This window comes from Pimephales promelas, chromosome 12 (genome assembly GCF_988280905.1).
Source record: "Pimephales promelas chromosome 12, fPimPro1.hap1.1, whole genome shotgun sequence".
Lineage (NCBI taxonomy): Eukaryota > Metazoa > Chordata > Actinopteri > Cypriniformes > Leuciscidae > Pimephales > Pimephales promelas.
This window is the reverse complement of record NC_142780.1, coordinates 5760904-5788495: the sequence shown is the minus strand read 5'-3', so window position 1 is coordinate 5788495 and position 27592 is coordinate 5760904. Positions and strand designations below refer to the sequence as shown.

Here is a 27592-nt window from a genome sequence, read left to right as displayed (position 1 = left end):
TTCCTATTAGAAAATGTATGTAAATAAAATAAAGAATAATGAAATGTATTCCTGTTATACAAAGCTGAATTTTCAGCATCGTTACTCCAGTCTTCAATGTCACATGACATTTTACTCTTTTAGCTTTGATTTCTTGATATCTAACATGTTTATTTTAGCTCAATTAAAAACCCTAATGCTTTAATTTGCCATGCAGACCTGTTTCTAGCATACTCACGGCATGTTTTCTCTGTCCCTGTCACAACAGGTCTAGCTCATCTATTCGCCCTGGACAGTTTGGGTATGGCAGAGTGCCATTCTCTCTTCCTCTACACAGACAAAATCGACATGCACGCCACACGCATCACCACAACACCACCACCGTAGAAAGTATCGACGCTCTCATTGTGAACTCCAGCTCACATGTGGACAAAACTCATGGAGAAGTAGAAAAAGCTATTACAGATGTGGCCAATGTTAACAGAGAACGAAAAGAGAAAGACCAGGCTGAAAAAGAGACAGAGGCGGTTTCCACGACATCAGAAGTGGAGAGCGCAGCCGATGGAGAGCCGCACAGACGAGCAGAGAGAGTCCGGGAACGCAGTCGAATCGTTCATTCACGGCCCCTGTCCCAGAGGCACGTGGCCCGTGACAGACGCATCGACGGCCGCGCTTCTCGCCAAGTCCCACACTCCTACACGCACACTATCCACCGAGCGCAGACTCCCAGAGACCCTCCTCCCTACGGCGTCCAGACACCTGCAAACCCAAACCCTGAGCCCTGGGTCCTGCAGAACGCTGCCCAGCCTTCCAGAAACGAAGCCGAGAGGGACTGGAGGCCTCCAGCATCGGCCCGCGACTACAGGTGTGCTGGTGGGGACAGAGAGTATCGCAGGTGCAGTCTACAGGTGAGACCGCCACAGACTGGAGATATGTAATCAATGATTTTTGATTTCTGTTGTTGGTGTTTCTTTTTTAACTTTTAAAACTTCCAAATCATGGAAAATGTTCTCTTTTGTAACAGAAGTATACTTTTAAAAAGAGTACTTATTACTTAATAGACTTTATTAAGTGGCTTTTGTATTCCATTAATATTATATTATATGCATGTACTATTTAAAAAAAAAAAAATATATATATATACAGTACATACACTCACCTAAAGGATTATTATGAACACCATACTAATACTGTGTTTGACCCCCTTTCGCCTTCAGAACTGCTTTAATTCTACGTGGCATTGATTCAACAAGGTGCTGAAAGCATTCTTTAGAAATGTTGGCCAATATTGATAGGATAGCATCTTGAAGTTGATGGAGATTTGTGGGATGCACATCCAGGGCATGAGGCTCCCGTTCCACCACATCCCAAAGATGCTCTATTGGGTTGAGATCTGGTGACTGTGGGGGACATTTTAGTATTGTGTGAACTCATTGTCATGTTCAAGAAACCAATCTAAAATGATTCGAGCTTTGTGACATGGTGCATTATCCTGCTGGAAGTAGCCATCAGAGGATGGGGACATGGTGGCCATAAAGGGATGGACATGGTCAGAAACAATGCTCAGGTAGGCTGTGGCATTTAAAGGGTTAGTTCACCCAAAAATTAAAAAAAAAAGTCATTAATTACTCACCCCCATGCTGTACCAACCCCGTAAGACCTTCGTTGATCTTCGGAACACAAATGAAGATATTTTTTATTAAATTTGAGAGCTGGATCACCCCTCCATAGGCTTCCTAAGGGACTAGCACTTGACGGCCCATAAAGTCATTAAAGAAAATGTTTAAATATTCCATGTGCCTACAGCGGCTCATTTATAAGTTTATCAAGCGACGAGAATACTTTTTGTGCGAAAAAATATAAATAACGACTTTATTCGACTATTCCATTACTTCCTTATGGGCCTTGAGACGAGAATTGAAGAGATTTCCAGAACGCATGCGCGAGAACTGAGACGAGGACGTTCTTCTTCGACTACTTCTTGTTACCGGCTGCTCACCGCTAGTGGCTAGTATTACAGCCCCCTACCGTATAATATGACGTGCTGATATAGCTGGAAGCGCAAAACTTTTTGTTTACAAGCAGAGGAAGATGCGCGCTGTACAAACGCGTTTCAATTACCGTATTTTCCGCACTATAAGGCGCACTTAAAAGCCTTTAATCTTCTCAAATACGACATTGCTGTGCGCCTTACAATCCAGAGCGCCTTATATATGGATCATCATCTTATACGCTAGGGGGCGGTAATACTCCTAAGCGGTGAGCAGCCGGTAACAAGAAGTAGACGAATGAGAACGTCCTCGTCTCAGTTCTCGCGCATGCGTTCTGTAAATCTCTTCAAATCTCGTCTCAAGGCCCATAAGGAAGTAATGGAATAGTCGAATAAAGTCATTATTTATATTTTTTTCGCACAAAAAGTATTCTCGTCGCTTGATAAACTTATAAATGAGCCGCTGTAGGCACATGGAATATTTAAACATTTTCTTTAATGACTTTATGGGCCGTCAAGTGCTAGGAAGGTCTTAGGAAGCCTATGTAGGACTGATCCAGCTCTGAAATTTAATCAAAAATATCTTCATTTGTGTTCCGAAGACGAACGAAGGTCTTACGGGGTTGGTACAGCATGGGGGTGAGTAATTAATGACTTAATTTTCATTTTTGGGTGAACTAACCCTTTAAATGACGCCCAATTGGCACTAAGGGGCCTAAAGTGTGCCAAGAAAACATCCCCCACACCATTACACCACCACCACCAGCCTGCACAGTGGTAACAAGGCATGATGGATCCATGTTCTCATTCTGTTTACGCCAAATTCTGACTCTACCATCTGAATGTCTCAACAAAAATTGAGTCTCATCAGACCAGGCAACATTTTTCCAGTCTTCAACTGTCCAATTTTGGTGAGCTCTTGCTAATTGTAGCCTCTTTTTCCTCTTTGTAGTGGAGATGAGTGGTACCCGGTGGGGTCTTCTGCTGTTGTAGCCCATCCGCCTCAAGGTTGTGCGTGTTGTGGCTTCACAAATGCTTTGCTGCATACCTCGGTTGTAACGAGTGGTTATTTCAGTCAAAGTTGCTCTTCTATCAGCTTGAATCAGTCGGCCCATTCTCCTCTGACCTCTAGCATCAACAAGGCATTTTCGCCCACAGGACTGCTGCATACTGGATGTTTTTCCCTTTTTACACCATTCTTTGTAAACCCTAGAAATGGTTGTGCGTGAAAATCCCAGTAACTGAGCAGATCGTGAAATACTCAGACCAGCCCGAACAATCATGCCAGACTCAAAATTGCTTAAATCACCTTTCTTTGAATTCTTTCCCATTCTGACATTCAGTTTGGAGTTCAGAAGATTGTTTATATATATATATATATATATATATATATATGACTTTGATGAAACTATTAAGCTAAAATTGCTCATTAAGAAATCATGATGATTGCAATGCCTTGATTTAACATATGACAGTCATAATCACATATAAGTATCAATTTGTATTTATATGCTTGGCTTTCTTGGCTGACGTTGGAACTTTGTTGGGACACAGATGTTAGCCAGTCATAAGAGCGGTCATTTGTCAAATGCAGCAAAACCAGCATGATTCATTTTATGGGTCAGAAGAGCTTGGGAAGTTCACGAATTTAAAAATAAACAAATAAATTGTGCCTGTTTTGGTGCAGGAAACTCCAAATAATATAATTAATGGCAAAAATGAAATGCTACTAAAGTATGGGTCCTTTAACTGGCTTTATAAATGGACTAATCTGAGTGTAATTTGGTCCAGGCTTTCTAATACCAAATATTTACAATTCATATAATGACTTCTGAAGCTGAAATGGAGTTTGCATGTGTTTATGAATGATGTCAGACTATCCACTCAGCCAGCAATGTTGGCTCAACCAATGGTGTTATATTGGAGCAGGGCTAACTGACCAGTGGTAGACAAGGAGACTCTTGATTTTTCGCCATTCTGTTTGGTTATATAACAGCTTTAAATATGCTGCTTGGTCTAGTGTGACACGGTTTCACTTGCACTAATTATGTTAAAAATTTCCCATTGGAAAGCCCCATGTTATCACTCAAAACGTTGTTTTGCTCGACATCAACCTCCCTGATTTAACCACAGTTTGGTGAAAGTTCGTCATCTGCCATAAATGAAGCGAGTAGTAATTAGTGCTGTTTTTCTGAAAGATTTCATCAAACACTTTTAGCCCAAAGTGCGTTCATCACGTCAAAGGGTTGGATTTCCCCTCTTCCAGGAGCCACTTCTCCATCTATCTCTTCATCTCTCAGAACCTTTTTCTTCAACTTTCCTTCCAGATTGACCTGGTTCATTTGAGCTGAGTCTCGTTCTCACTCCCCTGTCGAACACTCAGTAGAGCCAGATTCTTTGCAAATCATAAATCACCCAGTTCCCTTTAATCCAACTTTCCAGGATCAGCCTGGGCGGTAGTTATATTATACGTCTCTGAGCCATTCCAGCGGCCCAGGGCAGCATGTCAGCTCTCAAAACCAGAGTTCGTCATTTTTGAACTGTGGTCAAATTGATGTGGTGAAGCAGTTTCCTGTTGTTGGTGGCGTAATACACACACCAGACACGAGTGACACACTTTTAGAAGGATTACTTCAGATACAACAATGTTTGTGTTACCGGGACATGTCTCTCTTTTGGGCCGTGAACAAGTGCTGACATCTGAACAAGATCGCTGGGAGCAGGTTTGCTTCAGCTGCATTGTTTTCCATGTTTGTCTAGTCTGGTTGTATGAAAATGAAGGAAGAATTCACACAAATACAGTCATGGTCAAGATTAATGGCACCCCTGGTAAATATGATGAAAACTGGCTGTAAAAAATAATTCTGCATTGTTTATCCTTTTGATCTTCCGTTCAAAAAATTGGCAAAATTCTAACCTTTCATTGAAGCAAAAGAATTGAAAGTGGGGGTAAATCACACTATGAAATAAATGATTTTCTCCAAAACACTCTGGCCATTATTATTGGCACCCCTAGATTTTTTTATGAGAAAAATATCTCTGAAGCACATTCCCATTAATATTTAATTTTTTAAGCACATCAGGGTGACTAGGAACATGAAATTGTCCAGCTATGACTTCTTGTTTCAAGGAATTTAAATATGAGGAAGCACAAAGGTCAAATTCCCTGAATCATCCATCAACATGGTTCTGATGTGCATCAAAAGATTGTTGAGCTTCACAAAATAGAAAGTGGATGTAAGAAAATAGCAAACCCAGCAGATGTGTTTGGTGCAAACAGGGATGAAGAGTACCCCATGCCTACGGTTAAATATGCTGCTGGATCTTGTATGTTGTGGGCCTATTTATTTGCTGGAGGTCCTGGACATCTTGTTCAGATACATGGTATTATGGATTCTATCAAATACAAAGAGATAAAAAATAAAAACCTGACGCCTTCTGCTAGAAATCTTATAATGGGCCGTGGTTGGATCTTCCATCAGGACAACGATCCAAAACAAAAATCAAAATCAACACAAAAATTTGTTACGAAGCACAAAATGAAGCTTCTGCCATGACCGTCCCAGACCCTGACCTGATGAGTGGAGTGAACTGAAGAGAAGAAGCGACAACATGGATCTGGGAATCTGCAGGATCTGGAGATGGAGGAATGGTCTCTGATCTCTGGTCAGGTGTTCTCCAAACTCATCAGGCATTATAGGAGAAGAATCCGAAGAATCAGATCTGTTATCTTGGCAAAAGGAGGTTGCAAAAAGTTTTTAGTAACAGGGTGCCAATAATAATTAATGGCCAGAGTGTTTTGGAGAAAAACATTTATTTCATAGTGTGATTTACCCCCACTTTCAATTCTTTTACTTCAATGAAAGGTTAGAATTTTGCCAATTTTTTGAATGGAAGATCAAAAGGATAAACAATGCAGAATTATTTTTTACAGCCAGTTTTCATCATATTTACCAGGGGTGCCATTAATCTTGACCATGACTGTATGACGTCTTTGTCATCATTTACTCACTCATGTCAGCCACCATTATTTTCATATACCCATAAGTCATATGAGCTGCTTTCATGGTGCTTTTTGGAGCTTGGCACTATAAATTACTATTCCTCACTGTATGGAAAAGAGCAGCTTTGACATTCTTCTCAGCATCTTCTTTTGCGTTTCATGGAGGAAAGACAGACTGGAGGAAAGAAAATGTAATTTCCTAATTGTTTTTAACGTATAATCAAGTATATTGTTAAAAAACTGAACTTGCAGATAATATAATATTATTGAAATAAAAGCACATTTAAGTGTACTTAAAGAGAGCACGACTGTTTCTTAACGCATTTAAAGGAGTAGTTAATTTTTAAAAAAAACTTTTGCTGGTAATTTACTCACCCCAATGTCATCCAAGATGGCCATGTCTTTCTTTCTTCAGTCGAAAAGAAATGAAGGTTTTTGATGAAAACATTCCAGGATTTTTCTCCATGTAATGGACTTCAGTGGGAACCAAACGGTTCAAGGTCCAAAAGACAGTTTCAGTGCAAATTGTTCAAAGGGCTTTAAACGATTCCAGACGATGAATAAGGGTCTCATCAAGCGAAACGATCGCTCATTTAAAAAAAAAAAAAAAAAAGTTTAAGTTTTATAAGCTCAAATGCTCGCCTTGCTCTGTTCGGTGATGCGCGTTCGTGACTCTCTTGTTCCAACTCGTTTATCAAAATGAACGAATCTTTTTTCGTGTCATTTGGCTCATTCAACGAACGAAATGAACGAGTTGACTCGGGAAAAGATCCGTTCATTTTGATGAACGAGTTCGAATAGGAGAGTCACGAACGCGCATCACCGAACAGAGCAAGGCGACCATTTGAGCTTATAAAACGTAAACTTTGTTTTATTTTTTAAATGAGTGATCGTTTCGCTTGATAAGACCCTTATTCATCGTCTGGAGTCGTTTAAAGCCCTTTGAACAATTTGGACTGAAACTGTCTTTTGGATCTTGAACCGTTTGGTTCCCACTGAAGTCCATTATATGGAGAAAAATCCTGGAATGTTTTCATCAAAAACCTTCATTTCTTTTCGACTGAAGAAAGAAAGACATGGACATCTTAGATGACATTGGGGTGAGTAAATTATCAGCAAAAGTTTTTTTACAGTGAACTACTCCTTTAAGTGTCCTTTTTTTAAAAAATGTAAAAAAATATATACTTTAAAGTACATTTTATATGAATATGTTTCAATAATCAGTTGTCGTGCTTCAAAGAAGTACACTTTTCTTTTTAAATTAGCCTACATATAAAAATGTACTTAAAGGGATACTCCACTTTTTTTTTTTGGAAATGGGCTCATTTTACCACTCCCCCAGAGTTAAACAGTTGGGTTTTACCGTTTTCGAATCCATTCAGCCGATTTTCTGATATTTAGAAGAATATGAGTATACCGACAGTTTCCATAGTATATATTTTTTTCCTACTATGGAAGTCAATGCGACCAGAAACTGTCTGGTTACTGATATTCTTCTAAATATTAAAAAAAATCGGCTGAATTGATTCGAAAACTGTAAAACTCAACTGTTTAACTCTGGGGCTTATTTCCAAAAAAGTGGAGTATCCCTTTAAGTCCTACTTAAGGTGGTCCACCTAATTCATCTAATTGAATTTAATATAAATTAGAGGATATATTAATTGAACTGCAGTTAATCCACATGCATTTAATATCACAAGGGATTCATGTCTTCAAGTAGTTGGATGAAAGGGCCTAAAATCCCTGAGGCAAGGGTTTCCTCAAACACATTACAACATCTTATCTATTGCACTTACCTAAGAGTTTATGCTAAATATTTCACAATAGTTTCTGTCACAGGACAGAATTAGATATGTGTTATTGTCATAGTTACAACATCTCCCTCTCCTTGTGTTCACTGCAAGCGAGATGTGCAATGCAACTCGACTAAACTAGATTTAACTGTTGTGCCAGCAGGGTCAGGGTTTAGCGAGATAGCTATGTTAGTCATGAGGATGTTCATTGCTGCTCAAGTAATTGGTACTCAGTCAGCCTTAGAATTGTACTAATTTCTTTAAGTGTAACTTCACACTTCACAGATTTTCAACCCGCTTTGTAGTGTTACGATGTCGGTAGTATATGCTAATGAACAATGTTTACTCTTTCTCTGTGTTATATTGACAGAGAAATTCACATTCATTTGTGAGAAAAAGTCTTTTGGCTTTCATGAAACTACAGATTACTTCCTCATTTTTATATTTCCGCCCCCAGACAGTCGGATCAACAGAGGGTTGTTAACAAAATGTATTATTATCACTGAAAACTGTATCATACTTTGCCTGCTCATTGAACAGTAAAAATGGAAAACTATGGCAACAGCTTTCTTTCCTGTACGCGACGACGTTTTACTTCGCGGAACTGACAGACCGGCATTTTCTTTCTTTTTTTTTCCCTCTCTTCGTTGTCATCCAGTTCTAAAAGTTGACTACAAACTGCCGACAACATGATGTCAGGGTTCTGTCACTTCGCTTTAGTTGGTTCTTGTTTGGTAACAGTGCAGTCTTGTCATTGTGAGTATGCGATTCCGAGTTCGCTCGGGCCGTAAGCTCTTTTGTGATACGTTTGCAGTGTTGCCAAGTCTGCATTTTTTCCAATAGCACCTCATTGCAGTACACGAGATCCATGGGGCGGAGCTGGGTCCAGATCTAAGGGGTGGAGATGGGTAGGATTAGGGGTGGGGTTTGTGATCAGGTGGTGGATCTGAATCCAACTCCTCCCCCTGGATTTCATGTTCTGCTGTGAGTACCATCTCATTTTTTTGGAGGAATTGCGAACACTGGCTCCTGCCCTGGAACTCGACTTTTACTTGACTGGGTAACTCCCAGTTCCATTACACGACTGGGCTAGTTTTGGCAATTGCATTTAGGCTGGTTTTGTTACACAAACCTGGCAACCCTTGTTGTATGTGCGGAGTGTGGTGTTCGGATACCATGGGCGGCAACATACCCAGTGCATTATGGGTTGGAAGTGTTCTACCTATTTGACAAAAGGGAAGACATCAGCCTTTTTTCTGTTTTCTCTAGTCAGGTCGCATTGATTTAAAAAAAAAAAAAGGTTTTCGCCTTTCTACTGCATAGGCAGCCAAGTTCACCTCTTCATTTTTCAGTGAAATGTTTGCTAAGACCTTTTTTAACAACTGAACACTTGGGTTGTAACCGGGCACTGAAACTCCACATGGAGGTTGAACCCAGGAAAAGTTCTCTATTGGCCCCTCTGAGGGCTGTTTGGTTATATATAGCAGTGTTTGTGCGCGTGAGTGCGTATTTATCTCTGTCTGAAGTGTGTATTGAGGGAACTGTGAGAGTACTGGTCATAGAAAGACAAACGCTCATGTTTTGACTGGATGTGGAGCTACTGAACACTTGAGAGAACTTAACCATCTGTGCTCTCTCTCTCTCTCTCTCTCTCTCTCTCTCTCTCTCTCTCTCTCTCTCTCTCTCTCTCTCACTGTTGTTTTACTTTTCTTAACCCTTGTGCTGCATTAGATTTTTAACACCGTTGAGTGCATTAAGGACCAAAAATGGCCACATATTAAACATTGCCTAAAATATTATATATTATTATTATTTTCCACTTTTACCAAGTTAAATCTTTTAACCAGCATCAGTCCTCATCATAACTACCAAAAATGTATTCAATTTCAGGATTTTAACCCTTTAATTACCAGTTTTGTTTGCGAAACCATCGATTTGTATCAGAGGAAAAAACACAAAAATTCTATTATTTTCAATAAACTAAATGCAAAGAGAAAACTTTAGATTTGGATTATCACAGTCCCACTTTGCAAAAAATCCCACTTAGCGCGTTAGAGACCAAAAATGGCCACCTATTAAACATTGCCTATTGCCTAAAATAAGGTGCATTTCCACCCATAGGGAATAAATATGTAGTGACGTCATCTGGTGGAATACACTATATAATGCAAATATAATGCTTTTGCTTCAAAATGAAAGGATGTTTGTGCAAAAATCATGTTTCATGTATTACTGACAGCCTCAGATTTAAACAACGTTTTAATGGGTTTCAATGGGCCATTTTTGGTCTTTATGGTGCTGAGTGTTACTATTTGATCTACACAGTGTGTGTTATACATATTTTGCAAAATGGGATCACATTTTTTACATGTATCCAAAAAGTCACAATTTTGCCAAATTTCATACCATTTGCATTAAAACAGCCAAAATGTTCAAAGAAATTAAACTGCAAAAGACCAAAAATGTCCCTAATGCAGCATAAGGGTTAATATTAGATTAAATACATATTTAAGTTATGTCCTGAAAGAAGAAATAGGTTTGTTTTAAAAATGCAAATCTCTATTATTGGTTTCACAACTGTGTTGTTTTTCAGCACAGTCTAATATCTATGAAAAAAATATTAAAATCTTGCAAAACTAAAGTAAGTCTTAATCCTGAAGGTCTTTCCATATGCTATGTAAAATAATTTTGTTGTTATTGTTATTGTTTAGGTTATTTTACTTATATTTTATGTCATAATTATGATATTTTAACACTGGTATACACTTTTTTGGGGTAATTTCCCTCATGTAGGTATTTTAGTAGCTAGAAAAGCTAAATACATGTGTAAAAAATATTAGTATAAGATTTACTTCAATAGAAGGTCAGTTTGGCTCCATCCTGAATGCTGAATTTCTTCATTAATCAAATGTGAATGATATATTAGTCAATATTTATATTTCCGCATCTGAATCTAAAATTGCAAACATTCTTGAAAACCTCTGAACATGATAAACCGATTCATTCTAAATGAATCCATAAAGCGTACATAAACTTTGATTTTGGCTGTTTTCATCTTCGTAATTAGTGTTACACAGCTTGTTCTCTCTGTGCGTGTGTGTGTGTGTGCGCACGCGCGTTTTTATTATGGGTTAGATATCTCAGGAATGTTTTTGGGTGTACAACATTCTATTTGGAGGGATACTAAATTATAATTATATGTACTTTATCATCCATGTGTGTGTGTACTTTGTGCGTGTGAGCAGTGGGGAACTGAGAGGAGAGGAGGAGAGGAAGTGAAATAGATGAGTGGAGCGAAGGGGCTTTTGGGGGGTGTGACACAGTTACGCTGTAACGCAGTGAAAGACGGCACTGTTTAAAATACACACACACACACGCACTCCAGAAATAGAGAGGGGAGAAAAACAGATAGAGGGAAAGAGAGCCTGGAGTGAAGCAGAGTTTTTTCTGAAAGAGGGAATGGAAAGGAAAAGACAAAAGAGTAATGGAATGTGTAAAAGAGAAAGATGTAAAGAAAGAAAGAGAAAGATCTTTCTGTGTGAAGTCACTGAGCTAAGGGGTGGGCTCAGCACTTGCTAAATAAACATTTACGTTGCTGTGTCAAAGGCTAAATCTCTTCACAATGGCCTTTCAGAAACAAAAGAGAGAACTCATCTCAAATTTACCATATGATTCAAATGCTGACTGAGAAAACTCAGGGATTTGAACACGTGATCTGAAAAATGTGATGGTTATCCTGCAAAAACACAAACTCTGACACATCAACATGTGATTCCGATGTCAAACTAAAGCAATAGTTCGCCCCAAAAATGCTAATTCTGCCATCAATTACCAGTCCCTCCAGGATTTCACGATTTTTTTTTGTGATTTTTGCGATCAAAATGATTTTGTGGTGGTAATTTCCAAAAATTTGTGAAAAAATTTGCGATTTATATATAACATTTACCATAATAGTATTCAGTCCTTCCAGAAAAACGCAGTTATTTTATGATTGTTGCGGGCAAAAATTGATTGATTACGCGGCCCGTTTTCTTTAAAAATGCGATGGAATATGCGGGATATTTATGCAATTTTATGCGATGAAATTGCAGGAATTTGCAAAAATTGAGGGAACTTGCAAAAATTGCGGTTTGATGAAAAAGAGAAAAAAAGTGATTCCCCCAACACCCTGTTCTCACTAGGCTAATGTAAGAGTCATTTCTTATTACTTCCTTTGATAAGCAAGCATACTACATCATAGAAAGTGCTGGGAATATTTAATTTCTCATCTTGTTTTATTTCAGACTGTAACGAGTGTAAATAAGGTGTGGCCCCTTTAAGAGCTGCGCGCTCCCTGTTGAACTCTCTGCAGTGTTATATGTGCGCCTCGAACACCCCATTTCTGTTTGATGCTACTTCTTTTATCTTATGTTGTTTATTAAGTAACGATGTGACGGTAGAACGTGTGACAGACAGTTATACGAGTTCGATTTGTGAGATGTCAATCGCCTCCGTGAGTCTGTCTGGCGTCGCGTAATTGGGTCACTTCATAACGTTCCCATGGAAACAGGGGGAAATGGCTGCTCTTGTGTGAAGCAAACGCAACATTTTTCAACTTTCTGCTAAGATACATGTGACTTTTTTGCAACGAAAATGCGAGGATTATGAAATTATGCAAACCCCGCATATTTTGCACGGAAATCGGCATATTATGCGGCAAAAGTGCGGCGTATTTGAAAAAATGCGGACCCCGCATAAATATGCGGACTTTGGCTGATTTTGCATTGAATTCAGCGATCGCATAATCGCGTTTTTCTGGAGGGACTGAATTACTCACCATTTATTCATTTCAATGGATACCGGGGCTGTAAAATGATCCACTGAAAAGCATCATAACTGTAGTACATTCAACTATATATTCACTATTTTCATGTGATGAAGGTAAATTATGACAGAATTCACTTTTTTGGCAGAACTAGTACTTTAACAACAGTTTGAATATGACCAGAGGGTCCATTTTATCAAATGCACATCATGTGACACGTCCCTGTCCAATCATTGTCCTCATGCTGAAGGGTTGTTTTCAAATTGAAATACATTACAGATGCTGCTGAATTCCTCTGCTTTAACGGGTTGGAGAGAGTTTCCTTTGTGGGGATTTAAAGAATTTAGGCCATAATGCTGAAATGGGACAATATATCAGGAATTTGTCAGGAAATGAGCTCAAATCTCAGCTGGGACTTGTTCGGACAGCTGTCCGTCACCTGTGCAAACGACTCAACTCCCGTGTGGGGTTTTGTAATCTTTTGTTTGCGTTGTATTTCACAAACTGTTTATCCAATTTATTTACTTGAATATTAAATTGGCTAAACTTGTGTTTCAGAATAAGTTCACTGCCCCTCTGATGTTCTCTTTCTCCCTCTTTTACCTTCTGCCTTTTCCTTCAGTTGTCCTCGTGGGAGGCCTAAAACGTTCATGTTTATTCTCAGCATTCATTCTCCTCAGGTTGAGTTTGTAAAGGCCCACTGTTTTACAGCTGCTCTCCTCCCCTGACCCTCCCCGCTCTTCTCTTTTCTTTTTCTGATTCTTCCCTCCTTTTGTACACTTCCAAAAAAAGGTTTTGTCTTCACTGTAAATTTATTTAGTCGAGATAACTTATTATTTTGAGTTTCTGATGATGCTTCATTGTATTAACTCACGTTTTCCAGATCAATCAACTTAAAGGAGTAGTTCACTTTTGAAAAAAACTTTTGCTGATAATTTACTCACCCCCATGTCATCCAAGATGTCCATATCTTTCTTTCTTCAGTCGAAAAGAAATAAGGTTTTTGATGAAAACATTCTAGGATTTTTCTCCATATAAAGGACTTCAATGGGAACCAAACGGTTCAAGTTCCAAAAGAAACTTTAAGTACAAATTGCAAACTTGTTTAAAGGGCTTTAAACGATTCCAGACGATGAATAAGGGTCTTATCAAGCGAAACGATCGCTCGTTTTATAAATAAATAACAAAGTTTAAGTTTTATAAGCTCAAACGCTTGCCTTGCTCTGTTCTGTAACACACTCCTGTCCGAACTCGTTCATCAAAATGAACAAATCTTTTTCCGAGTCATTTGGTTCATTCGGCGAAAGAAACGAACGCATTGATTCGGAAAAAGATTTGTTCATTTTGTTGAACGAGTTCGAACAGGAGAGTCACGAACGTGTACCACAGAACAGAGCAAGGCGAGCGTTTGATCTTATAAAACTAAAACTTTGTTATTTAAAAAAAAAAATGAGCCATCGTTTCGCTTGAAAAGACCCTTATTTATCGTCTGGAATCGTTTAAAGGCCTTTGAACAGTTTGCTCTGAAACTGTCTTTTGGACCTTGAACCGTTTGGTTCCCATTGAAGTCCATTATATGGAGAAAAATCCTGGGACGTTTTCATTAAAAACCTTAATTTCTTTTCGACTGAAGAAAGAAAGACGTGGACATCTTGGATGACATGGGGGTGAGTAAATTATCAGCAAAAGTTTTATGAAAAGTGAACTAATCCTTTAAAATTTTAAGGCAATCAGGTTACTTACTTTTTTAAGTTAAACCTACAATATTTTTTTACAGTGTTGTTTTCCATTAAAAAAATCTTCTTTAGGCCATGTGTCCACCACCAAAGCGTTTTTAGCCAGCTTTGGGCGCTTGAGAGCGTTCTGGCAGCTCAGCGTTTTTTTTCCATTGAGACGTTTTCGATGCTGTGATACAGAATATCCGCAGCGCAGTTTACTTGTAACTGATTTCGCAGATAATTTATTTCATACTAAAAATGTATTTTTCATCCATTTTGTTCGGTTAGCTTTGCTGGTTGACGTCGTTGTACAGAAAGAATGTTGTGACCATAGACTGTAAAAAAAGATGGACGACGCCCCTTCGCTCTCTTCCATTGGTCAGAAGTGAAGCCGCCAGTGTCTCGATATGGACATCTTGAATATTGAGTCTGCGCAGTAGCGATTTCGGGGCCAGACCTGCGCAGTCGTGAGCAGGAAGTAAAGCCGCGAAATTAAGACCCCGCCCTCACTCTCGCTGAATCAATCGCAAGCACATGCTCCTGCACTTTTTTTAAAAATTAATGAAAGAAGTTTAGATATGATGAGATATGAGTACTTAGATAAGAAAAATGTGTTATCAACATATAAAATATTAATATTTATATTTAATCTAAATTATATAGAAAATATATACATGCAAATATTTCTTAAATCTATACATGAATGTGTGTGTATTTATATATACAAAATAATTATACACACCACACACAAATAAATTATGTAAACGCAAACTTTTATTTTGGATGCGATTAATCGTTGCCCAGTCCTAATTTAAATTAAGTATACTACAAATCCATTAACATGCACGTCTTATTTAACCTAAAAAGTGTTTTAATATCACTACTAGTAACGATAGTATGATCTCTGTATAATATAATTCTTTAAATGCAAGAATTAAAATCTTATCTAAACTATACTTGCAACAGTTCCACTTTAACACAATCAAATATACTTAAGTATATCTTTAGTTGGCCCTCAGCACTATTTCTGGACAACTAAAGTGTACTACTGACACTGAAACTAGACCAATACTGGTAATCAAAAGAAGTTTAGATATTAAATTTAAAGCTCCAATCTCCTCAGTCCTCTGAAGATCCTCTAAAAAAGTCTGTTGGTGCTTTCAGAGAACGTATCAATCACAGCTGTCAATCTTGATGTCACACCACCGCATCAAATAACTAACTTAAAATAAAAACTTATTTTAAAAACAAACACTTGAAATTACATCAGCGTGAAAACTATTGTTAATGACAGAAATCATCTTTGGAAAAACAATATTTGAAGTGTAATTTAATTGTTTATTCGGTCTTACGTACCATTGAATAACATGGGGAGGCGGGGTTTATGACCTATACTAGGACCGGCCACCAGGGGGGCGATCGAGACGCTTTGGCTTCACTTTTCAGGGCTTGTGCGGCATGCTTGGTTGTGACAGTTGGTCGGTCTGGTATTAGCCCCACCCCTCCACTGTGATTGGACGGCTGGGTAAAAAGTGACAGTGATGAGCGCTGCGTTTTTACCAAAGTTGAAAATTTTTCAACTCTCGGTGATCAGTAAGAAACGCCGGGTGCTCAGCGCTTCAGTGTGAACAAACCGGTCAGCGCCTCGTTACGCTCATGGCGTTTAAAAAAGCGGCGCTCCCATTGAAAACATATGCAAGGCGCGTGAAAAAAAACGCTTTGGTGGACACAAGATACACTTACTTGAGAACCAAAATGACTTAATACGGTCCAAGTTTGCTTTTATACATGTCCATCTTTCTTTAGTGTGTAAAGTTGCTCTTTGAGTTGTTAAAGGAGTTATTCTCTATTTCAGTGTCACTGTTTCTGAACTCCCTGAAACGCGTCCATTGTAATCTTGAGTTTTCTAACGTCAACAAACACATCACAATATTCCTCATTTGAATAAGTCCACCCCAAGGCATATGAAGAGTTCAGATGCAAAAGCCTCTAAGTGCCATTTGACATTTTCTTATAAAATGATCATTTTTATCAAGCTTATATATTTAAGTTCAGTAATTTCACTTAAATGACAATGAAGATTACCTATGAATTGCCATTTAAGTGAAATTACTGAACTTAGATATACAAGCTTGATAAAAATGATCATTCTAGAAGAAAATTTCAAATGGCATTTAGAGGCTTTTGCATCTGAACTCTTCATATGCAAATTGTAGGGGCGTGGCCAGTTTGAGTTACTAGTGTGTGAAACTCTCGGTTATGGTAAGAGGCGTGACATTTCCCAAACCGAAGCGGTTGACCAATCACAAAACACTGGTCCAGTCGACCAATCAGAGCGCATTGTGCTTCAAGGAACTAAACCAGGGTGCGTTTCCAAAAAGCATCGTTAGCCAACTATGTTCGCAAGTTCTGATGAATTGTGTTGGTAACGACTGAACTTGCGACCAGTAAGAGTTTCTGACAGACTGGGAAGAGAGGTGCTGCAACAATGTGAAATATGTAAAATAATAATAATAATAACATTCAAGCATGAAACCCTGTTCTATTAGATTAAAAAAAATCAAGACTTTTATCCAAAAAATGTACCCAACTGAATTCCTCAAGAAAAATCTGCCAATGGGTTTAGAAAAGTAAACTTATTTCAAATGGAAAACAAGTTTTGTTTGGTGTTTGTTTGCTTCTCAAGTAATTGTATCTTAATTTCAGAATGTTTAGTCCTGGAAATCAAGACTAAAATACAAAAAAAAAAATTGCACTTTGTCCTAGGACTAACCTTATTTAACACAGACATATACGTGCTGGATTTACTCTGCATTAGTTTTAAACAAACAGACACACACTTACAGACGTGTGTCATTACCCACATATTAAAAACACGTGTACTAAAACCACGTGGACACAAAAAAAAGTGTATAGCCCACATTCTTAATGTGTTGCACAAATGAGCCCCACATGTTCACACACCCTCACGTACACTGAGAGCTTGTGTGTAATCTAGTTAGTGGCGTTTGCTTAGTCAAGCGTCACTGTTACTATTTCTCTTATTTCTACTCTCGCACAAGGCTCTTGCTCTAAGAATTCAACTTTGTTGAGTAATTCTTCATTTGTACATCCAATTTTGTGGGTGGACTCTTTTGACTTGGGCCAGTAAGTAACCATTGAGCAATCACTCAGATCACCTCAGCAACCACATAGAAACGCCGCATCATTAAAATCAAATACTCTGGGCATCACTTTTGGCCATTAGTCTGCTATACTGTTAAAAAGATCTCATCTACAGAATTTACATTACAAGCTACCATAATTTAATCTTACTTTCAGACCACATAAACATCAGCATCTGCACCAAGTTTGGCACATCGAATATGTGCAACGGCACATAGAAACTTCTTTGTGTGCGCTTTTCATTTGTGTCTATTCAGGTGTGTTTAGTTTCTTGTTTTCTTGAAGTGTGTTAGTGCATGTTTCAGCATGCTGCTTTGTTAAGTGTGTTTACTCTGACCAACTGCTTTTGTCAGCTGGACACTGAGAAAAACAAAAGAATGAGGTATTTAGAGACAAAGAGGAAAGATGTGTGTGGAGAAAGTGTGTGAGTGAGTGACAGCTGTTGTGCTGTTAGTGTTCACAACATGTGTGAGAAAAATCTCCCAACACATTTATCCGTCATGGATGCATCTGAGCCAGCCATACATTCATTGTGTGTGTGTGAACGCTACACCACGATTTCCCACTGAGCTTGTAAGCTTTTGGCTTCCCCTGGTAATAAGATCCGATTGAGCTGCTATTTTGTGTGTGTGTGTGTGTGTGTGTCTCTTCAGATGCAGTCTGACCTGTGTGTGCCCCTGTTTGACAGTGGCCCTATTAACGAGGAAGTGAATGTGGCCTAAGGAAAGGCAGTAAAGCATTAGCTCTCTCTCTCTCTCTCTCTCTCTCTCTCTCTCTCAGTTTGAGTTCTAGTTTTGCTTCATTACAGGAGCTCCTCTGAACTCTCTGACTGGTACTGTAAATATCCACTATATATCAGCTCTGTGTCATCCTTCTGTACTCTTAGTACATAAAAGACTCCCTTGGGTCTGTTCTCTCTAATGCTTTTGCCCGTTTTTATTTGGTATGCTTCGCTTTGTGTTTCCTTGTATAATTCTTTAAAAGGATATAAAACCATTGGTCACACTTTAGTTTGAAGAACACACATTCTCTATTAACTACGACTTTTGTCTCTATAAACTCCTAATTTAATGCTTGTTAATAGCTAGTAAGGTAGTTGTTAAGTTTAGGTATTGGGTGATGTAGAATACAGTGGTGGAGGAAGTACTGAATCTCAGTACTTAAGTAAAAGTACAAATACCCAGATAAATATTTACTTTAGTAAAAGTAGAAGTAACACAATGACAACCATACTTAAGTAAAAAGTAAAAAGTACTTTATTTTAAATGTACTTTAAGTATTAAAAGTAAAAGTACTTGCATAACAATTGATTCTCTTAATGTTTATTTTCTAATGATTAATAAAACATTTAATTCTAACTCATTCAACCTAATACTCCTATAATGATGTTCAATAATGATGGAAAATTTCTGAAACAAGCTTGCAATTAGGCAATATCGTGCTTATCCTTACTATATGTTTATAACTATGTTTGGCAGTAAACGCGATTCATTTATGGTGTAATTCTGAACCTCTTGGCTTGCCATAATCCTAACCGAACCAAACATATATTACACACGGTGTGTTTCCTATGCACGTAAAAACAAATTTTCGCGTATGAGTTGCATGATAAACACACTGCGTGCAAGACGCATTTAGTGTGACCGGGTTGATATACTGTATCTATGGCAACCAAACGTCACTGGTGAGACAAACGTGCAACGAACGGATGGTCAGATTACGTTTTGGCAGGGGAGAAAAACTGATCAGAAAATGTAACGAAAATGTATCAGAAGTTGTAGAAATGTAGTGGAGTAGAAAGTATAATAATTGCTGCAAAATGTAACGAAGTAAAAGTAAAAAGTATGCACCATTTATTCTACTTAAGTAAAGTAAAAATACGTGAAAAATGTACTTAAGTAAAGTAACGAAGTATTTGTACTTCGTTACATTCCACCACTGGTAGAATATGATCATGCAGAATAAGCCATTAATATGTGCTTTATAAGTACTAATTGTAATGATCCCTTGTTGTCCGCCCCGTGTTTCACTGTCTTCGTGTTAAAACTACATTTCCCATGATCCCCAGCACTCATCACTGCCAGCCCTGTGTCATTGTGCTCACCTGATTGTAGTTTGTCATCATCACGTCTCCAGTGTATTTAAACCCTGTTTGTTCTCCATTCCCTTGTCGATCGTTGATGTTTGTGGACGCCTGTCTCCGTGCTCTTCCTCATGTTTATCCTGCCTGTGCTGCCTTTGATGGTTTCCGTGTTTGCGGTTTGTTTCCCCATCGTGGGTATTTCCTTTGTTTGTATTTTGTTCTTTTAGTTTTCACTGTTATTAATAAATCACTGCATTTGGATCCAAACCCTTGTCTGCCTCCTCCTGCATCGTGACAGAACGATCGACCCATAATGGATCCAGCAGCGTTTTTCATCGAACTGGCCCAGGCTGATCTGACCATTTGCGAGTACTCACGTCTCTTCTCCACGGTCGCCATCTACTCCGGGTTCGACGACGCTTCCCTGAAGACCATCTACTGGATCGGGTTACCATCACCCCAGTGTTGGGAAGCGCCAGAACACGGAGACCACACGTGGAGGGAGTACGTGAGTCTCGTCTTAAAGAAACTCGCGCCCGACGAACCACCCTTCGAGATCCCGGTTTTTGAGCCAGAGCCCACGCCTGCCATGGTCAGCGAGCCAGAGCCCATGCCTGCCACAGTCAGCGAACCGTTAGCCCCCGATGTCAGTGAGCCAGCGCCTGTCGCCTCGGTCGTCAGCGAGCCAGCGCCAGTAGCCTCCGACGTCAGCGAGCCAGCACCTGTAGCCTCCGACGTCAGCGAGCTAGCGCCTGTAGCCTCGACCGTCCCTGAGCCAGCGCCTGTGGTCTTGTCTGTCCCAGTGCCAGTAGCCATGACCGTCCAAGAGCCAGCGCCAGTAGCCGTGACCGTCCAAGAGCTAGTGCCAGTAGCCGTGACCGTCCAAGAGCTAGTGCCAGTACCCGAGCTTTCTAGAGCTCCGCCTTCTGAGCTTTCCAGAGCTCCGCCCTCAGAGCTTTCCAGAGCTCCGCCTCCCGTGCTTTCTAGAGCTCCGCCTTCTGAGCCTTCCGAGCTTTCCAGAGCTCCGCCCTCCGAGCTTTCCAGAGCTCCGCCTCCCGAGCTTTCCAGAGCTCCGCCTCCCGAGCTTTCCAGAGCTCAGTCTCTCGAGTCTCCCAGGGCTCCTTCCCCCAAGCCTCCCAGGGCTCCGCCTCTCAAGTCTCTCGAGCCTCCCAGGGCTCCGCCCCTCAAGCTTCTCGAGCCTCCCAGGGCTCCGCCCCTCAAGCCTCTCGAGCCTCCCAGGGCTCCGTCTCTCAAGCCTCTAGAGCGTCCTACGGCTCTGCCTCCTGAGCCTCTCTCAGCTCCGTCTCCAGAACCTCATGAGCCTCCTACGGCTCCGCCTCCAGAGCCTCCTACGGCTCCGCCCCCAAAGCCTCCTGAGCCTCCCACGGCTCCACCTCCTGAGCCTCCAGAGTCTCCTAGGGCTCTTCTCCCGGAGCCTCCTACGGCTCCGCCTCCAGAGCCTCCTATGGCTCTGCTCCCAGACCACCCAAACCTGTCCTTGCCCTGTGGCCAGCTCCCAGGCCTCCTGAACCGGTCCTTGTCCTGTGGCCACCTCCCAGGCCCCCTGACCCAATGCCCTCTGTGCCCCCTTGGACTTCCTGTCTGCCCCTCGTTGCCCCCCTGGACTGTCTATCTGCCACACGTTGCCCCCCTTGGACTGCCTGTCTGTTTTCTGTGCTCCCTTGGATTGCCTGTCTTGCGTTCCTTTGGTTTGTCTAATTGTCCCTTGTATCTCCTTGGTCTGTCTCTGTGTCCTTTGTGCCCCCCTTCATCTGTCTGTTTTCCCCCGGGTCTACCCCCTCACTCCTTGGTCTTTTCCTTCTTGTTGTTGGTTCTTCGGGTCTTTCCCCCTCTAGGACCGTCTGGAATCCGGTCCTTTTGAGGGGGGCCTATGTAATGATCCCTTGTTGTCCGCCCCGTGTTTCACTGTCTTCGTGTTAAAACTACATTTCCCATGATCCCCAGCACTCATCACTGCCAGCCCTGTGTCATTGTGCTCACCTGATTGTAGTTTGTCATCATCACGTCTCCAGTGTATTTAAACCCTGTTTGTTCTCCATTCCCTTGTCGATCGTTGATGTTTGTGGACGCCTGTCTCCGTGCTCTTCCTCATGTTTATCCTGCCTGTGCTGCCTTTGATGGTTTCCGTGTTTGCGGTTTGTTTCCCCATCGTGGGTATTTCCTTTGTTTGTATTTTGTTCTTTTAGTTTTCACTGTTATTAATAAATCACTGCATTTGGATCCAAACCCTTGTCTGCCTCCTCCTGCATCGTGACACTAATAAACAGCCTAGTAATATGCATGCTAATAAGGAACTAGTTAATAGTGAGAATTGGTCCACGAACTAAAGTGTTACTAAAGGCTACAGTACGTTCAGATAGAAAAGTAGTGCAATTTAGTCCCAAGTATTGAAATAGTAGTACTAAAAAAAAAAGGATAATTGTGACTTTTTATCTCACAATTGCGGGTTTACATCTCGCAGTTTTTTTCTTTTTACTTCTTACTGTGCGTTTATGGGCCGTATCATACACCGGCACAGTGTCACCAGTTATGACGCAAGTGTTGTTTGCTAGTTTCAGCCTGACACTGTCTGACTTCTCAAAATTGCGTTGTGAAAAAAAATCGTAATTTCGAGTCATAATGTCAAAATTGCGAGATGCAATTTGAGAGCGTTTCCGAATCCAGTTTTGCTAGTTTACCGACGGGAAAAAAATGGTCAAAAACGCCCGGTGCATGCTCTAAAAGGGTTGTCCCTAATCTCTTAACGAGTAATGGGTGTGTTTTGGGCGTAATGTGCAATAAACCAATCAGAGTCTCATCAACCATTCCCTTTAAAAGCCAGTTGCACTCGAGCCATGGGGCGGATTAGCCATACTTGACTTCAGAGAGGAAACGGATCTGCTCGTGCAGGAGGTAAAAGCAAGCAAGCAGACCGTCTACAGGACAAGCCGGATTCCACCACATATGTACACAATAATAATCTTTTACATTGTAATCCTTTTATTTTTCATATTTAAAAATGTTTGTGTGCTGCTGCACGTCCCTGTGTGTGAAATAAGCAGAGTATATGTGTGTTGTGGACCCGCCTATTGGCGCATATTACTAATGCGCCTTTTAAAGATTTTTAGTTTTTTTTTTTTTTTTTTTTTTTTTTTACTTTAGACCAGGTTTCAGTTGGTCAATGGATTAATCTATTTCATTTGCCTGAAAATAGCAACATGCCAACAATGTGCCTGAAGACACCTCGTTTTCTTACCAGCAGCCCATGGGCGAACAGATAGGCACAAATCCATTTGCTATTCAAACAACGTGGCGGAGGACAAGGAAATGATAACAGCGTCAGGCTGAAACTAGCAAACAACACTTGCGTTGCGACTGGCGACACTGTACCGGTGTATGATACGGCGCATAAACTCACAGTAAGAAGTAAAAAGAAAGAATGGCGAGATACCCGCAATTGTGAGATAAAAAGTCGCAATTACCTTCCAAACAAGCTTCCATAGATTTTACTATTCTTACTATATAAAGCATACCTTAAAAACATACCTTAACTTAGTTCACCCCAAAATTTCCGGATTATTTACTCACGCCTTGGCAATATATATGACTTTCTTTCCTCAGCAGAAATTAAAGGAGTTGTTCACTTTTCAAAAAACTTTTGCTGATAATTTACTCACCCCAATGTCATCCAAGATGTCCATGTCTTTCTTTCTTTAGTCGAAAAGAAATGAAGGTTTTTGATGAAAACATTTCAGCATTTTTCTCTGTATAATGACTTCTTTGGGAACCAAACGGTTCAAGGTCCAAAAGACACTTTCAGTGCTAACTGCAAACTGTTCAAAGGGCAATAAACGATTCCAGACGATGAATAAGGGTCTTATCAAGCGAAACGATCGCTCATTTAATAAATAAATAACAAAGTTTAAGTTTTATAAGCTCAAAAGCTCACCTTGCTCTGTTCTGTGATGCACGTTCGTGACTCTCCTGTTCGAACTCGTTCATCAAAATGAACAAATCTTTTTCCGAGTCATTTGGTTCATTCAACGAACGAATTGACTCGAAAAAAGATTTGTTCATTTTGATGAACGAGTTCGAACAGGAGAGTCACACATCACCGAACAGAGCAAGGCGAGCATTTCAGCTTTTAAAACTTAAACTTTGCTATTTTTTTATTATATTTTTTATGAGTGATCGTTTCGCTAGATAGGATTCATCGTCTGAAATCGTTTAAACCCTTTGAACAGTTTGGAGTTTGTACTGAAAGTGTCTTTTGGACCTTGAACCATTTGGTTCCCATTGAAGTCCATTGTATGGAGAAAAATGCTGGAATGTTTTCATCAAAAACCTTAATTTCTTTTTGACTGAAGAAAGAAAGACATGGCTATCATGGATGACATGGGGGTGAGTAAATTTTCAGCAAAAGTGTTTTTCAAAAGTAAACTAATCCTTTAAGCTTTTGGAGGAACAACTTTTGCTAAGGAAGACTGGAAACTGAACAGGTGTGTGGATTTGGGAACCATGGGAATTTATTTAATAAAACTAGGAAACTAAGGAAAACAGGCAAAAAGAGGGTACATTTTATTATTTATACTTTTATATCTTTATTGATAACAATCCTATGTTCTGGCGTTTCAAACACTTCAAACCTTACCCAATATTCTGAATTCTGTTTATAAATATTTGTCAGCATTGAAGTAGCCTAAACACGTATGTATATACTGTATGTATGTCGTAAGTTATACCGCAAACACCCAAACCACAGATTAACTCAAGTAAATCAACGATCAAGCGTATGAGCACTAAACCCTTTGAATAAACGGAGCTCGAGTTTTCCCGAGCAAACACATTCAGACGTTGCAGACGTGTTGTAAATATTTAGGGAAGGTTTGTGGATAGCCGCAGTGTGTTTGGTGTGCATTAATGGGGCGGTGTTTGGTCATTAATGGCCATGTCTGCTGTGGTCGGTCACCTCAGTGACCCTGCGACTGCTTAATTTCACCCTCGGCAGCTGCCTCTGCCTGTCCCGCCTCCTGCTTTAGTGTCCTGCAACATCCCTCCACTTAATCTCTCCCACTGTGGGTGGTTCCTGTCGTGTTCAAGAGGGACGGGGAAAGACAGAAAGAGGAAAAAGGCTACAGAAAATAAGCTGTGCTTCCTGATGTCATTGGCATCGTGAACGAACACGTGGATCTTGAGAGGAGCATCTGGTCCAAACCAGAGCTGTGTTCTAGCACTCTCAAGGCTGATATAGGTTTGATTTATGATGCCATATGTTTTTATCCTGATGGTAGTGGTTTGGGAATTGCAAGGAATTTATCGATTGTGGTTCAGTTTCCACTTAAAGCTGCAATACCTAAGATTTAGATGCCGCTAGAGGGCGCTAGATTCAAAACAACAACAATGGCTTTGCTTGATGACGATGTGGAGGAACGCGGAATGACGGGAACTGTTGTTTTCAACTCCACCGTGGATAAATCAGTCAGACGGGAATCGAAAATTAGTTGTCATGGATGAGGTAAAGTTCGATTTCTATAAACGTTGCGTTTAATGACATGCTTGTTTTTCATTAAACTGAAATAACCGCAAGAAAAGTCAGGTTTAAAAGTAAATTAGTTACTGTACGAGTCACTAGACGAAGCTATGGTGGAGAGGGTTTGAAGGGGCAGGTCTCTTGCAAGGAGTTGACGTGGCTGGTCCTCCTTGGTAACTTTATAAAAATAAAAATCAATTTAATGTACATTTGACACAGCTTTTCATGTCGTGTAACCACAGCTACAGTTTCACAAAATTAACGTTAAGGGGGTCGCACACCGGACGAGAAGCTGCAGCGCCGCGTCGCGCCACATCTTTAAAATTCGAACACATTATTATCTATAAGTGTACACATACCGGCGGCGCCATTCGGCCTCTGTCCGCGGCGCCCAGCAACGTCTCAGGACCGTGTTCAAAATCCTGCTGCGCCACAGAGCGCCATTTACATAGTTTTATATAAAATTTTAATTATTTTTGTCTCAAATCGTTACTAATGGATCCTGACTTCGCCCTATGTTGCAATATGCATTTAGTTTTGCAGTAATTTACAGAAATCAGCTGCTTGAATGACAATTGCTGATGTTATCATTAGAATTTTCAGGTGAGATTCTCAATTCATTCAGTTAACGGATGATCTGAGGTAAAGTTTTCAGAATGCAGACTCAGCAACGATTGTATTTAATTGTACAGTACAATCATAACATAGAACAGACATTATCTTCATTTCATGTCATTAAACATAACAATATTGCTGGCCATACACTGATGAGAAAGTGCGCGTCCGGTGCTAGATAACGTTACTGTGGAGTTGTCCTAAACGTGGCGCGACGCTTCTCATCCGGTGTGTGACCCCCTTTACAGCCAACAGTTCACATTCCGAGAATAAATGAAAAGAATAATTGTGCTCTATTCCATAACAAATGCGCGAAACAAGCTGACGTTTGTTGCTTGATAGACGCTAACGCACAACTACAACTTCCGCATTTGTCCAGGACTACACGTAGTACGAGCGGAAATCGAGGTAAGCGGATATGACGCGATTGACTGGCGACTCCCAGCTCACCCCCGCTCACACACCCCGTTTCCTTGGTTAAAATCTAAATTTTCTCGCGATTTAAACATTGTTTGAAACATTTGGAATATTGTGAGTTATCATCATAACTAAATATATAACACTGGCCTTGTGATTTTGGGATATTTTAATGCAAAAATCTTAGGTATTCCACCTTTAACGATTCTAGTTCCTTAACCTTGTTAATTGTTTTTTTTTTTCCATATTTGATATATCAAGCTTTTATGGCTCATATAGGGCCCTATCATACATGCGGTGTTGTTTGCTAGTTTCAGCCTGACGCTGTTATCATTTTCATGTCCTGCGCCATGTTTTTTGAATAGCGAATGCATTTCGCCCATCTGTTCGCCCATGGCTGCTGGTCAGAAAACAAGGTGTGTTCAGGCATTGGCTTGTTGCTATTTTGAGGAACTGAAATAGACTGCGCCATTGACCAACTGAAACCTGGTCTAAAGTCAGTGGCGCAGTAATTTTTTTGTATGTTATTTAAAGAGCGCGCGGCGTTAGTAATGTGCGACTATAGGCGGGTCCACAACACACGTGCACTTTGTCCCGTAGATGGTCCGCTTGCAAACATTTTTCCTGTCGTTAAACTAGACCATGTGCTTAGATTGTTAAAATATAAGGAAAAAAACACCTCAATTTTGTCCTAAGCAAAAATATACAATTTGTTGCCGATGCTGATAATTATCTGTTCAAAAAGTAAGATGATAATATTTAATAAAAATTTAAGAACAAATTTTAACATGATTTTTCTAAAATAAAATAAATATATGTATGGATAATCAAGTAAACCTAAGTTACTTAAGGTTATCCTTATGATTACTTTATACAATTAGTAAAGATTTCACAGCAAAAATCATGACCTGAAGGTGGATGTTTTTGCAATTATAGAAAAAAGCCTTTCACTTGCCAAAAAAAAAAGTATAAACTATCAATCAGACGGCAGAAGGCGTGAAGTAGATTGTGTGCAACAGATTTTTCAGCAAAGTTTTGATCACGTTGATGATTTAGAGGCGAGGCCTTAGAAATTAGTGCATCAAATATGAGACAGCAGACTTTATAGGGTTCATGGTTCTATTAATCATTTGGCAGAATGGAATTCAATGCTTGTTTTTAATCTTTCAAACAAAGTTTTTAATTCTTGCTTTGACAAACTTTATTTTTCAACAAAAAAAAAATTAAATGTACGTTTTTTTTTTTTTTAAATTCCCAACCGAAGTGTTTTGCCAGTTTTTCATTCCTTAAAATTTGTGTCATTTCGCGTTGTCTTCTTCAGGGCTTTTGGCTTTCTCTGACTCCATAAACATTGGCCTCAGTCTGTATCTCCCTCTCTAGAGATTTATGGGAGTTTTTTCCAGGTTCACCATTATTTTCATATGGTAGCCAATGTATCACTCTCTGTCACAGTTTGACCCAAAGCATACACACACACACACACACATTGTAATGC

The 27592-nt window shown here is 39.9% G+C and overlaps 2 protein-coding genes across 3 annotated transcripts in view; both read left to right on the top strand.

Moving 5' to 3' along the window:
• adamtsl4 (ADAMTS like 4) overlaps positions 1-27592 on the top strand; it is a 92651-nt gene that overhangs the window by 8124 nt on the left and 56935 nt on the right. For both annotated transcript variants that reach the window (XM_089117444.1, XM_089117445.1), the window contains exon 4: positions 248-887. In XM_089117444.1, the coding sequence (XP_088973570.1) occupies positions 248-887 (640 nt within the window). The remainder of the gene's footprint in view (positions 1-247; positions 888-27592) is intronic.
• On the top strand, positions 19849-27477 carry LOC148976921 (uncharacterized). The gene is made up of 3 exons (XM_089118144.1): positions 19849-21198; positions 21547-21691; positions 27419-27477. Exons 1-3 carry the CDS (start codon positions 19849-19851, stop codon positions 27475-27477), a joined length of 1554 nt encoding a protein of 517 aa, XP_088974270.1.